The sequence below is a fragment of the Lissotriton vulgaris genome, chromosome 4_1 (assembly GCF_964263255.1).
Source record: "Lissotriton vulgaris chromosome 4_1, aLisVul1.2, whole genome shotgun sequence".
NCBI classification, from domain to species: Eukaryota; Metazoa; Chordata; class Amphibia; order Caudata; family Salamandridae; genus Lissotriton; species Lissotriton vulgaris.
This window is the reverse complement of record NC_141691.1, coordinates 836,331,024-836,345,538: the sequence shown is the minus strand read 5'-3', so window position 1 is coordinate 836,345,538 and position 14,515 is coordinate 836,331,024. Positions and strand designations below refer to the sequence as shown.

Genomic DNA, 14,515 nt, shown 5'->3' with positions numbered 1-14,515 from the left:
GTTTGGGATGAGTGACACAGGTTTGCATCACTATGGTTGTGCACGCACAAGTATGTGAATAACGACAGTATGCGATAATGATCGTCGCAACACAATATTGTGCCACCTATGAGAGTGTGGTAAAACTAGAAACAGCGTCTTAATCACATACCAAATTCGTATGACGGATGATGTGTTCTTTTACTGTGTAAACTAGACAGGTGCACTGATAAGTATATCACACAAGGGAAGCAGTGACATACATCAAGTTAATGATAGACTATGATCTTCTTCTTTGTTTGTTTTTATTCACAGATGGAGTGAAAAGAGAAACTGAACAGATAATTATCTTCATACAAATAATAAGAAGCAGCTACCTGCCCTTACATAAACAGCAGTATAGGGAATCGTCTTTCGGAATTTTCCAGGGAGGGTATTCTGTTGCCCTGAAGAAAGTCCAGGACCTAACGAGGCCCATATAGGACTGAAACATGTTGGCTTTAGGGTCATAGGACCATAAATCCGTCCAATGACCCCTTTTACACTTTTAATAACCCTAGCAGATCCAAGAATAAAAGGATACTGGGATCTGTCTGTGTTTTTTGAATCTTTAATTTCCCCCGGTCATTTTCTCACTAAGAGCTCCCTGAAATAGGGTTGAGCCCACCCTGATTTCTACGCATCAGGGTGGCCCAATGATGAAGCATGACACCACTAGGGTGTGTGAGGATAATTAAAACAAAAGGAATTGTTTCCTTCTCCACTCCCTAGTGGGTCTCTTCATAATAGGACTTCCCTTTGGTACCTCATTAGGGTCTACTGTTGTAAATACGGGGTCCCCAACCACGCATTCAAGGAGTACCTTTCGTGAATTGGTGTTTTGCACACGGGAGGGTGTACTACTTAGTGAGAATTCCTCTCGGCCCTCACAGCATAGGGGTAGGCCTTCCCCTAACTGCCATAGTAGTGTCAACTTCAAAAGTTGCCCACCTCCCCCTCAGAGGTAAGGTGGATGTTGCAGGGGTGTGGGATTCAACTGTCACACATTGTCACAAATTAACAAGAAAATAAAACTACAACTAAACACTTCAAGGAGATCATGGTATCCAAAATCACAACTGTCAAGTCGAATCTTCGAGCCAAAAAAGAACGCTGTGGGAATAAAAGGCACACTAGGAGGCAACATTGACAGAGCGTGCAATAGCGTACAATGATTGCTCAAGCAACCCGCCATAGCAACCGTTCACCTCACATCAAGAGGAATCTTGACTCTTATCCTTCAGCCTCTGGTTAAAAGAGTAACTTTACTACTTTAAATGGTAGAAAACCCGATGTATTTGCTCCTCCACCCTTCATTTGTGATTTGGATATTGTTCTCCTTATGTCAGATCCCAGATCAAAATTGACATTTTTTTAGAGTGTTGGCGGTAACATGTTCATTTATAATTCATAAAAACAAGCTGTTTCCTGCATGACAGTCACTACTGGGACTGCCGTGCAAGGAAACACTGTGACAATGCCCTCATAAACACCGTAGACCTGAATCACTTGAACAACTAAGCATACTGACACAGACCTCACAATTATCAGACCACCAGGAGTATGAAGACAGTCACAATGTCAAGTAAGCAATTAGTGTATTTTGCACTTTGAGATACCTAGTCATCCAATGGAGCTTGCATTACTCATATATGCAGATAATAAAGCACATGCATGCCTTCTATGTGAAGGTTAGCTGCTATCAGGAAAGAGGTTCAGGCCCTGATCATGGGGAATTGGTCTGATTTACAGAACCCAATGAAAGTTGGTACCTCAAGGTTTGGAATACACCAGGTGCAATAAATAGCGCCAATTGCATGTTTTTTCCCTAAAAATTAGGCATAACAAGCAGATTGTGGGGTTTCCCACACCAAATCAGCCAGATGTACATAACCTTTTCTCCCATTTTGTATTTTTTTCTGCTTGGGACCACCATGCTTTCTTATCATGGAGGTCCCGAACAGGTAACAAACTACTTCGGACCGTCTACTCCAATTAAAGAGGATGAATTGAGAGCTGCCAGTCTAAGGTTTCCACAGGCAGAGCAGGCAGGGGCACTCTATACAGAGTGGATGAACCATCATTTTGATGGACAGTCTCTCTCATGTCCCCTAAAAGACACTTTTTTCACCTAGGGAGTGAGCAAATGAAAAAATTGGTGGTGATGGGAACAAATCAAATTCCAATTTTAACCTTCAGTAAAATCAATTTTTGTGAAGCACCCATGACCCCATCACAGGCTAAACACATTTGTTTGTACCATTTACAATTAAGTAGTGCTGTCAGAGAATGAAAGAAGAAAAGTGCTATCTTTTAGAACACTATGATGGTCCTATGATGAGCTCAAATTGTTATGGTACTTTGACAAACCACAGTACTGGGGGTAGTGTGGCAGATATATGCCACTAGAACAAAAAGGAGGTATTAAAAATAATACTATGCTCTTTTTCACTCATCTTCCACGGCCACGCCAAGCGATTTTCTATTTTCTTCCAACTTTTTCTTTCTAAAGTGGAAAGTATTACATTTGCGAGGATGACTTTAATTGTGGATCAACAGTTGTCAGACAGCTACTATACATGGAATAAAACAACACACACATAGTGTTGAGCACACACACATTATAGCTCCATCAACATCCACAAGTAACCCAGTGCTTGCTCACCTGTGCTCGGTGTTCTCCAACCGCAAATTGTATCAGGGCAATGCCTGGAGTATGGCTGTCGTCAATCCTCTCCACTGTGCTGGAGTCAATTTTAAGTTCATTGCTAATTTCTGCACTGAGTATGAAGTCCTCAGTTTTTAGGTCTTCTACTTTTTTCAGGTCTCCGTTGGCCAGCTGAATGATTGATCCCTTCATGAAGTAAGGGGGCAGTGTAGGAGACGCTGCAGTAGGAGACACCACAGGCTGTACCACAGGAAGGTGGATCTGGGCTTGCACCACTGCTGCCTGATAGGCAGTTTGAGCTGGCAAAGGTTCAGCGCTGAAGTTTTCATTTTTTGGAATGGCTGTAGTGACAAATGTGTGAGGCACAGCCGCAAACTGAGGAGATGAAGTAACTATAGTAGGTGCTGATGAGTCTATATCGGCATTGCCCACGGGTATGAGCACTGGCTGGGTTCCTGGAATCACGAGGTGTGGTGGCAGGCCTCCAGGGTATCCAGGCATGTGCTGATGACTGCTAAAGTAGCCAATTAATGGTTGATGTGTACCCGCATAGAAAGCAGTAGCAGGCAACCCAACCGAAAGATGCTCTGCTGCACTGTGTGTGGTCTGAATGACCGTGTGAGGGGAAAGAGTGGCCACCGCTTTCACAGCCTCATGGCTTAAAGTCTGCTGTGGTGATAATGCATATGAGCGGTGGATTGATTTTCCTAAATGGAGGTTTCCCTTGTTACGGACTCCTGAAGATGACGCTTCTCTGTTAGTGGTCTGGTGGGCTTCTATTTCGGCTGTGGGAGGGTTGCTGTTTGGTGCAACCATCATTGAGGTTCGGCCACTTGAGGAATCCCGTACATGGTACTCTGTGCGATTTGGGTGGACCACCACATGTCTGGACTCGTAATGCTGGGAAGTAGATTTGTTATTGCCTGATTTGAGAAGATGGTGGTCCGTGGAGGGTGAAGTGCCATATCTCCTGTTCTTTTCGATCTCTCCATTCAAAATCTCCTTTGCCTGTGCTGCCTGCAGCCTGAAGTTCTCTGCCTTTTTTGCATTGTCCCGTGTGATGAAATGGCCACCGGAGTCCGCATACTGCACTACCACTTGAGATGGTGGGCACAGGGTGAGTGGAATTCCTTGTGCATGAGGATGCAAATGTACAGGGATGCTGGGAGGAGAGAGGTTTCTGCTTGCACAATGTGGCGAGTTAGAAACATGGATATATTGGTTTGCCTGGGTATGAGGAGGTGATGAGGATGAGATTAATCCTGATGTTCTCACTAAGTGCTGCTCGACCTTGTGCCCCAGTGAACTAGATGTACTTGTGCTTCCCCGAAGAGAAGAATACGTTTCCAGATGAGCGCGATGGGATGGAGTGCTTACTGCAGAACCTGTAGAGCTCACAGTGCCCGTTGCACAGCTAGATGTTGGGGATATCAGCTGCGGAGGGATGAGCCCTGCATACTGGGCACTGTACTGGGGGCTAACAAAATGATAGGCCTGCTGCAAGTGGCTGTACTGCATGCTCGTAACTGGTATCCCAGTCTGAGACAGCGTAGAAGGGTACTCTGTTGTTGCCAAGATAGACTTTGGAGCACAAGAGGAGGAATAGTCCATGACAGTAGATGATGACTTATGTAAACCAGTACCCTGCTGTGAACCAGCGTCTGCCAAAGTGGCTGAGGCTCCATGCTGTCGTCCAGCCATGCCGCACTGACTGCTGGGAGTGCCAGGGCGCCATGTTGAGCTCTCTGCCCTGTGATTTTCATTGGCCGGCCCCACTGTCTTCTCTTCAGTCGGCCGACTCGTGGCAGGAATCTCGCGCTTTTTGGGTGGCAAGCATTCATTACTCCTTTCGTGGCTGGATTTCATTTTTTACTTCACAGCCGCCACTGCTGCACCGCCGCCACTGCTCGTTCGCTGTCTGGCTAGTACTGGCTTTACTCTGCAGGATGGGAAGTCGCATTTGATTCCAGAGGGGATCCAAAGACTTCATGAGGAATCATCTCCCCGCGTGGAGTACAATTCTCCCACAATTGTTGCAGATTCTAAAACCAGGAAGAGAAAAAAGAAAACAAAATATCAGCAATGAAAAGAACAAAAAGTGATTGACAGTCATTTCATGCTTCTTCCACTGCAAACACCTTTCACAATAAAAGCAGCTTAGTCACAGTCCTTTGTTATTTCACACATGCATCGTTCACATTGAGAAAGTACAGAAAGCTTTGTCTTAACCAGTTATCAAAACGTCTAGCTCTCACAACATTATTTCACTTCGCTTTATTGGCAACTAAAGGTATCTTTTTCTCTCATAATTACTGAACAGGGCTTTATACACAAGTGACAAAAATGAAGAAGTGGCTTTTCAAAGAATCCAATCTAGGGACTCCTATCGCAGTGACAAATCACCACATTCATTTCCATTCCTAATTTCTTTTTAAGCACAGCCTGAAAATAAAGTTCGGTGCCTTTGTTTGGAAGGGGACATACATTTATCTTTTTCATGTCAAGGTCAGAAACAAAGTGGAGGTTTTTACTGTCTGGTTTTCAACTTAATGAAGCCACCTTTGGTCATACATTATGTTAGTGATGTGTACAGCCTACTGCTGAACATTAGCATGACCTTGGCTCGTTGGCGATCGGCCAGGTCGCCTTTCCTACATTACGAGGTTTCCATCGTAGACTAGAGCATGAGCTGTGCTGTGATTATTTGGTTTTGAGTTCTAACCAGATTAACTAGGGTAATATAGACAGACAGGTAGATAGGATAATAGACAAAGAGACAGACTGACACGTGTGATGATGATCTGTGCTGGCTTCATCCTCAGCCAAGAGTACCCTCAGTCTGATGAGGCCCATGAGGGGACCTTGACAAGATGCAGTACCTTGGCACTGGTGCACCTTAAGAAAGGTGGCTCCTTGTGGGAGGAAGATCCATAAGTGAACAACCAGATCAATAAGGATGGAAAACAGATGCATAACTAGGGATTTTTTAGCCCAAAAATTGAACATGGGCAAATGCTCCAGGAATGGAGAATGATGAAAATCCAGAGCTCACTCTTGAGAAGGAAACACTGGGTACCATGAATGCCATGCATGCCGAACTGGTAGAAAAGACCATGAATACTGAGAACGCGGTAAAGACTGTGGGAAATAAAAGTGGAGGGTCTATATAGCAGACTAAATGCAATTAAAAAAAGAAGAGGCTGCACTCCTTGGAAGAGCAGGTGGACACCTCAGCTAAGGCTGTGACTTGGAGTTTATTGGATTAAAGAAGATTGATAGATTACAATGTTGGATGCAAGGACTAAGTGCCTAGAAAGCCTCTGTAGAGGGACACGGTTGAGAATACTTGGGGTTCCATATTCGATCCAGGTGGATAAACTGAAAGAAACATATGTGTTGTGGTGAGTGAGGTGCTGGAGGTGGATATGGAAGTACTGTATCCACAAGTGGGGGAAAATTATAGGCTACCCTGGAAGGGACAGAAGAACGGTGTGGACTTTGGAGGCACAGTGGTGGTCACCCTCGCAACTGTAGAGTTGACAAACCGAATGGTACGAGCTGCCATAAACATCGACAAAGTTATGTTGGTTCAGACAAGCTTCTTGTCCTTCCAGGCGTAGGTCCAAAAACGCTATGCCATAAAAAAGCACTTTTGGAGATGAAGAAAAGCCTAAAGGAAAGGGGCGTGGTGGACTCAGTCTAAACTTAAGAGTCATGAATGGAAGGAAGAATATGTGTTTTCCAAAGTGGATTTGGCAAACGATTGCCTAGAGAACTTGCTGGCGAACCATATGGGATAACGGCTATCTATGACATGATGGCCGGCAACCAGAGACGACGCCTTGCAGAAGGGGGCGGTTGAGGTCTTGATGTCCTCTCCAGGGTGAAATCTGCAGCTGACATACTGTTTTGATGTAGACAGATTGGTTATTAAAAATTGAGTTTTCCCCTTCGATACCCCCGCGTGGCCTTTCACCCGGCTGTTTGTGCATGGTGACAGTTCATTATATAAATTAACTTACATTCCATTTATCCTTTTATTGAGCTCTCTGGACAGAACACTCTGAAACCTTATTGTCTTATAGTCAGGCTGTCTTTTCTGGGATTAATAGTAGAATATTTGAACCTAAAACCAAGAGAGAGCAGCAGATAGCAGAGCCACAGGGAGGGCTGGAGAAGCCTGCGGCATATGTTAAAAGCATAATGACAGCAGCAGGAGGACACAGGAAGAGCAGCAGAAGCCTGACCTACAAAGAGGGGAGATGCTTACACCAGAGGAAGAAGGGACTGACGTGCCTTCTTCCCACAGAATTAAAATAAGAAAGAAATGCTACCATGTACGATGTGAACTACAAGCCTGCAGTTTGGCCCACTGTGTTTGTTTTAAGAGCAGCAGAGCAAACTAAAGCACCGCTCACAGACAAAGGCAGCCAAGCAAAATGTTATGTCTCACGCACTCCCGTAAACCCCGTTCTGACTTCACAGAGAAAGAATGCACATTTGACAACCCGAGGCAAGGCTTTATCTGTCTTGATTCCCATGGACTTCTCACTCGTCTTTCTCCCACTACACGCCCGGCGACAGCGACTACGACAGGATAACAGCACGACTGACACTGAAACACTTCTAGACCACACTGCAATTCAACACTTTACCAAGCAAGCATTCCTGTATTTCTTCAGGGGTATGATACAAGAAGCACTATCAATATGCAGGGCCGGACTAGCCATTGCGGGCACCGGGCAATCCCCCGGTGCGCCTTAAGGGTGGGGGGCGTTTTTTTGTTACAGGTCCGTTTATGCAGCATAGCTGCAAAATCGTCCCTGCAACAAAATCGGCTGAAAACCGGCCCGAGCAAAGAGCTCAGATCTCCCCCCCCCCACCCTGAATAGGGGGCAGCTGGAAAATGGACTGCACTTATCCGGCCCTCGTGTTTTTATATCGGTATGTGGTTTTCTTTGCATTTTGCACCTAGCGTCGTTCTTTCCAGCCAGATAACGAGTCAATGCATATAAAGACAAAACATTAGTTTAGGTGGGTCTTAACGTAGGACATTCGGGTATACTAGTTTTAGAAAGCATGCAAAAAGATAAAATGGCATAAAACAGAACAGCAAAAAGAAAATTCACAAGAAAATTAGATTCATCTGACAGAAATGTGTGCATCTCTCTTTCTGTGTATAGTGATGTACAGCACTCGGAGCGGGGCGAACAGGCGGTAACTCTGGCTGAGGCCAAACCAGTGACCGGCCATAGACAAAACCTGCCAACTTTAGATGGTTTCTGACTATGTGAGAGGGAGAGGACAGGTGGGCACTGCCATTGTGAGGGCGCGTGCATTATGCCACATTTGGGGTAGTGAGGAAACACGGTTGAATCAAGAGTAGGTGTCACCCTATTTAAAGGCACTAGTTAGTAGCGACAGAGATGTTATTAAAAGGAGTTGTCACTTAAGAAAGCACTGATTCAAGTCGAAAATGAAGGGATGTTTATCACGCGTAGACTTTTACTCTTTATTTTTGAGGAAATATTTCAGTTGGTTGTATTGTCAATATAGCAACAAAGCAGTCAACACGTTTTAGATATCTACTTTCTATTGATCGAGTTCCTTCAAGGTGGATCAAATGAACACTAGGGCACGGAGCGGCACTCTTTTCCCAGCAGTTCTTGTCCTCACTACTACACCACTTTATTCTATGGTGCGAGCAGTCGCACATACTTCTCACAGACCTGCGCGCACACACACACACACCCAGTTACATTCCTACTAATTGTGCACAGGGGCCTGTTGAGTCCATCACTTCTTACATGAGGATGAACAGTGCTTGGTGTGGTATACCCGCACTTAGATTCTTTAAGTATTGATTCCAGCCTCCACAGTCCAAAACTGAATCACTCCCCATTTCAGGATAACTGGAATGGCATATGTAGCATCAGCAGAGCATAAAGGGAAAGTGGAGTTGGCTCGCCACACCCACGACGTTTATCAGCACTTGGCGGACTCACTATGCAAACTGCAGAATCATATTTAACCGGTTGACCTATGCAGATCGACCATGCCTCCTTTCAAAATTGCCATCTCCATCTTCCAGAATACTGCTTATGTACACCCTGATTTACAAAAAGGGGGTGGTGATGAACAGAGTGTCTGAGTTAAACAGACCACTCTTACCCAGTCCAAAGATCAGGGCTTGATCCATCACCGTTATTTATCTCACTGCCCCATCCCAGCTCAGAACCTGGCTATATGCAAATCAGTCTGTCCCTGGCCCAGTGCATCATGGGAACAGGGCAGACTAAACTACCAAGCCAATTCTTCACCAGAAAGGAGACAAGCTACCGGGGACCGGTTTCTGGCATTTCAGCCTTCTTCGGCCCGGCTTGCTTGAATCCTGATGGAGCAGTGAGAAAGGGACTCATGTCTGAGTATACCCTGCCACACCTATAGTGGCCAAAAACGATTTACAAGTAAGAATTGGCTTTTGTAGTTTGGTTTGCCCTGTTCCCATTATGCACTGGGACAGGAACAGACTAATTTGCATACAGCCAGGTTCTGAAACTGGGATGGTGCAGTGAGCTAAAAAACGGTGTTGGATCTAGCCCTGATCTCTTGACTGGGTGAGAGTATTCTGTTTAATTCAGAGACTCTGTCCCTCACCACCCTTTGTTGTAAATATTTTTGTCCACCCTAAGTGTGGAAGGGTATACTCAGATGTGAGTCCCTTGCTCATTGCACCATCAGGATTCAAGCAAGCCGGGCCGAAGAGGCTGAAATGCCAGAAACCGGTCCCCGGTAGCTTGTTTCCTTCCCAGTGTAAGAATTGGCTTTTGTAGTTTGGTTTGCCCTGTTCCCATTATGCACTGGGACAGGAACAGACTAATTTGCATACAGCCAGGTTCTGAAACTGGGATGGTGCAGTGAGCTAAAAAACGGTGTTGGATCTAGCCCTGATCTCTTGACTGGGTGAGAGTATTCTGTTTAATTCAGAGACTCTGTCCCTCACCACCCTTTGTTGTAAATATTTTTGTCCACCCTAAGTGTGGAAGGGTATACTCAGATGTGAGTCCCTTGCTCATTGCACCATCAGGATTCAAGCAAGCCGGGCCGAAGAGGCTGAAATGCCAGAAACCGGTCCCCGGTAGCTTGTTTCCTTCCCAGTGTAAGAATTGGCTTTTGTAGTTTGGTTTGCCCTGTTCCCATTATGCACTGGGACAGGAACAGACTAATTTGCATACAGCCAGGTTCTGAAACTGGGATGGTGCAGTGAGCTAAAAAACGGTGTTGGATCTAGCCCTGATCTCTTGACTGGGTGAGAGTATTCTGTTTAATTCAGAGACTCTGTCCCTCACCACCCTTTGTTGTAAATATTTTTGTCCACCCTAAGTGTGGAAGGGTATACTCAGATGCGAGTCCCTTGCTCATTGCACCATCAGGATTCAAGCAAGCCGGGCCGAAGAGGCTGAAATGCCAGAAACCGGTCCCCGGTAGCTTGTTTCCTTCCCAGTGTAAGAATTGGCTTTTGTAGTTTGGTTTGCCCTGTTCCCATTATGCACTGGGACAGGAACAGACTAATTTGCATACAGCCAGGTTCTGAAACTGGGATGGTGCAGTGAGCTAAAAAACGGTGTTGGATCTAGCCCTGATCTCTTGACTGGGTAGAGTATTCTGTTTAATTCAGAGACTCTGTCCCTCACCACCCTTTGTTGTAAATATTTTTGTCCACCCTAAGTGTGGAAGGGTATACTCAGATGTGAGTCCCTTGCTCATTGCACCATCAGGATTCAAGCAAGCCGGGCCGAAGAGGCTGAAATGCCAGAAACCGGTCCCCGGTAGCTTGTTTCCTTCCCAGTGTAAGAATTGGCTTTTGTAGTTTGGTTTGCCCTGTTCCCATTATGCACTGGGACAGGAACAGACTAATTTGCATACAGCCCGGTTCTGAAACTGGGATGGTGCAGTGAGCTAAAAAACGGTGTTGGATCTAGCCCTGATCTCTTGACTGGGTGAGAGTATTCTGTTTAATTCAGAGACTCTGTCCCTCACCACCCTTTGTTGTAAATATTTTTGTCCACCCTAAGTGTGGAAGGGTATACTCAGATGTGAGTCCCTTGCTCATTGCACCATCAGGATTCAAGCAAGCCGGGCCGAAGAGGCTGAAATGCCAGAAACCGGTCCCCGGTAGCTTGTTTCCTTCCCAGTGTAAGAATTGGCTTTTGTAGTTTGGTTTGCCCTGTTCCCATTATGCACTGGGACAGGAACAGACTAATTTGCATACAGCCAGGTTCTGAAACTGGGATGGTGCAGTGAGCTAAAAAACGGTGTTGGATCTAGCCCTGATCTCTTGACTGGGTGAGAGTATTCTGTTTAATTCAGAGACTCTGTCCCTCACCACCCTTTGTTGTAAATATTTTTGTCCACCCTAAGTGTGGAAGGGTATACTCAGATGTGAGTCCCTTGCTCATTGCACCATCAGGATTCAAGCAAGCCGGGCCGAAGAGGCTGAAATGCCAGAAACCGGTCCCCGGTAGCTTGTTTCCTTCCCAGTGTAAGAATTGGCTTTTGTAGTTTGGTTTGCCCTGTTCCCATTATGCACTGGGACAGGAACAGACTAATTTGCATACAGCCAGGTTCTGAAACTGGGATGGTGCAGTGAGCTAAAAAACGGTGTTGGATCTAGCCCTGATCTCTTGACTGGGTGAGAGTATTCTGTTTAATTCAGAGACTCTGCCCCTCACCACCCTTTGTTGTAAATATTTTTGTCCACCCTAAGTGTGGAAGGGTATACTCAGATGTGAGTCCCTTGCTCATTGCACCATCAGGATTCAAGCAAGCCGGGCCGAAGAGGCTGAAATGCCAGAAACCGGTCCCCGGTAGCTTGTTTCCTTCCCAGTGTAAGAATTGGCTTTTGTAGTTTGGTTTGCCCTGTTCCCATTATGCACTGGGACAGGAACAGACTAATTTGCATACAGCCAGGTTCTGAAACTGGGATGGTGCAGTGAGCTAAAAAACGGTGTTGGATCTAGCCCTGATCTCTTGACTGGGTGAGAGTATTCTGTTTCATTCAGAGACTCTGTCCCTCACCACCCTTTGTTGTAAATATTTTTGTCCACCCTAAGTGTGGAAGGGTATACTCAGATGTGAGTCCCTTGCTCATTGCACCATCAGGATTCAAGCAAGCCGGGCCGAAGAGGCTGAAATGCCAGAAACCGGTCCCCGGTAGCTTGTTTCCTTCCCAGTGTAAGAATTGGCTTTTGTAGTTTGGTTTGCCCTGTTCCCATTATGCACTGGGACAGGAACAGACTAATTTGCATACAGCCAGGTTCTGAAACTGGGATGGTGCAGTGAGCTAAAAAACGGTGTTGGATCTAGCCCTGATCTCTTGACTGGGTGAGAGTATTCTGTTTAATTCAGAGACTCTGTCCCTCACCACCCTTTGTTGTAAATATTTTTGTCCACCCTAAGTGTGGAAGGGTATACTCAGATGTGAGTCCCTTGCTCATTGCACCATCAGGATTCAAGCAAGCCGGGCCGAAGAGGCTGAAATGCCAGAAACCGGTCCCCGGTAGCTTGTTTCCTTCCCAGTGTAAGAATTGGCTTTTGTAGTTTGGTTTGCCCTGTTCCCATTATGCACTGGGACAGGAACAGACTAATTTGCATACAGCCAGGTTCTGAAACTGGGATGGTGCAGTGAGCTAAAAAACGGTGTTGGATCTAGCCCTGATCTCTTGACTGGGTGAGAGTATTCTGTTTAATTCAGAGACTCTGTCCCTCACCACCCTTTGTTGTAAATATTTTTGTCCACCCTAAGTGTGGAAGGGTATACTCAGATGTGAGTCCCTTGCTCATTGCACCATCAGGATTCAAGCAAGCCGGGCCGAAGAGGCTGAAATGCCAGAAACCGGTCCCCGGTAGCTTGTTTCCTTCCCAGTGTAAGAATTGGCTTTTGTAGTTTGGTTTGCCCTGTTCCCATTATGCACTGGGACAGAAATAGGCTAATTTGCATACAGCCAGGTTCTGAAACTGGTATGGTGCAGTGAGCTAAAAAACGGTGTTGGATCTAGCCCTGATCTCTTGACTGGGTGAGAGTATTCTGTTTAATTCAGAGACTCTGTCCCTCACCACCCTTTGTTGTAAATATTTTTGTCCACCCTAAGTGTGGAAGGGTATACTCAGATGTGAGTCCCTTGCTCATTGCACCATCAGGATTCAAGCAAGCCGGGCCGAAGAGGCTGAAATGCCAGAAACCGGTCCCCGGTAGCTTGTTTCCTTCCCAGTGTAAGAATTGGCTTTTGTAGTTTGGTTTGCCCTGTTCCCATTATGCACTGGGACAGGAACAGACTAATTTGCATACAGCCAGGTTCTGAAACTGGGATGGTGCAGTGAGCTAAAAAACGGTGTTGGATCTAGCCCTGATCTCTTGACTGGGTGAGAGTATTCTGTTTAATTCAGAGACTCTGCCCCTCACCACCCTTTGTTGTAAATATTTTTGTCCACCCTAAGTGTGGAAGGGTATACTCAGATGTGAGTCCCTTGCTCATTGCACCATCAGGATTCAAGCAAGCCGGGCCGAAGAGGCTGAAATGCCAGAAACCGGTCCCCGGTAGCTTGTTTCCTTCCCAGTGTAAGAATTGGCTTTTGTAGTTTGGTTTGCCCTGTTCCCATTATGCACTGGGACAGGAACAGACTAATTTGCATACAGCCAGGTTCTGAAACTGGGATGGTGCAGTGAGCTAAAAAACGGTGTTGGATCTAGCCCTGATCTCTTGACTGGGTGAGAGTATTCTGTTTAATTCAGAGACTCTGTCCCTCACCACCCTTTGTTGTAAATATTTTTGTCCACCCTAAGTGTGGAAGGGTATACTCAGATGTGAGTCCCTTGCTCATTGCACCATCAGGATTCAAGCAAGCCGGGCCGAAGAGGCTGAAATGCCAGAAACCGGTCCCCGGTAGCTTGTTTCCTTCCCAGTGTAAGAATTGGCTTTTGTAGTTTGGTTTGCCCTGTTCCCATTATGCACTGGGACAGGAACAGACTAATTTGCATACAGCCAGGTTCTGAAACTGGGATGGTGCAGTGTGCTAAAAAACGGTGTTGGATCTAGCCCTGATCTCTTGACTGGGTGAGAGTATTCTGTTTAATTCAGAGACTCTGTCCCTCACCACCCTTTGTTGTAAATATTTTTGTCCACCCTAAGTGTGGAAGGGTATACTCAGATGTGAGTCCCTTGCTCATTGCACCATCAGGATTCAAGCAAGCCGGGCCGAAGAGGCTGAAATGCCAGAAACCGGTCCCCGGTAGCTTGTTTCCTTCCCAGTGTAAGAATTGGCTTTTGTAGTTTGGTTTGCCCTGTTCCCATTATGCACTGGGACAGGAACAGACTAATTTGCATACAGCCAGGTTCTGAAACTGGGATGGTGCAGTGAGCTAAAAAACGGTGTTGGATCTAGCCCTGATCTCTTGACTGGGTGAGAGTATTCTGTTTAATTCAGAGACTCTGTCCCTCACCACCCTTTGTTGTAAATATTTTTGTCCACCCTAAGTGTGGAAGGGTATACTCAGATGTGAGTCCCTTGCTCATTGCACCATCAGGATTCAAGCAAGCCGGGCCGAAGAGGCTAAAATGCCAGAAACCGGTCCCCGGTAGCTTGTTTCCTTCCCAGTGTAAGAATTGGCTTTTGTAGTTTGGTTTGCCCTGTTCCCATTATGCACTGGGACAGGAACAGACTAATTTGCATACAGCCAGGTTCTGAAACTGGGATGGTGCAGTGAGCTAAAAAACGGTGTTGGATCTAGCCCTGATCTCTTGACTGGGTGAGAGTATTCTGTTTAATTCA

At 45.9% G+C, this 14,515-nt stretch overlaps 1 protein-coding gene across 4 annotated transcripts in view; it reads right to left on the bottom strand.

Annotated features, from left to right (window-relative positions):
• ATXN1 (ataxin 1) overlaps positions 1-14,515 on the bottom strand; it is a 1,146,771-nt gene that overhangs the window by 30,175 nt on the left and 1,102,081 nt on the right. For all 4 annotated transcript variants that reach the window (XM_086965153.1, XM_086965155.1, XM_086965154.1 and 1 more), the window contains one exon: positions 2,684-4,728. In XM_086965153.1, coding sequence (XP_086821279.1) covers positions 2,684-4,552 — 1,869 coding nt within the window. In that variant the 5' untranslated portion in view covers positions 4,553-4,728. The remainder of the gene's footprint in view (positions 1-2,683; positions 4,729-14,515) is intronic.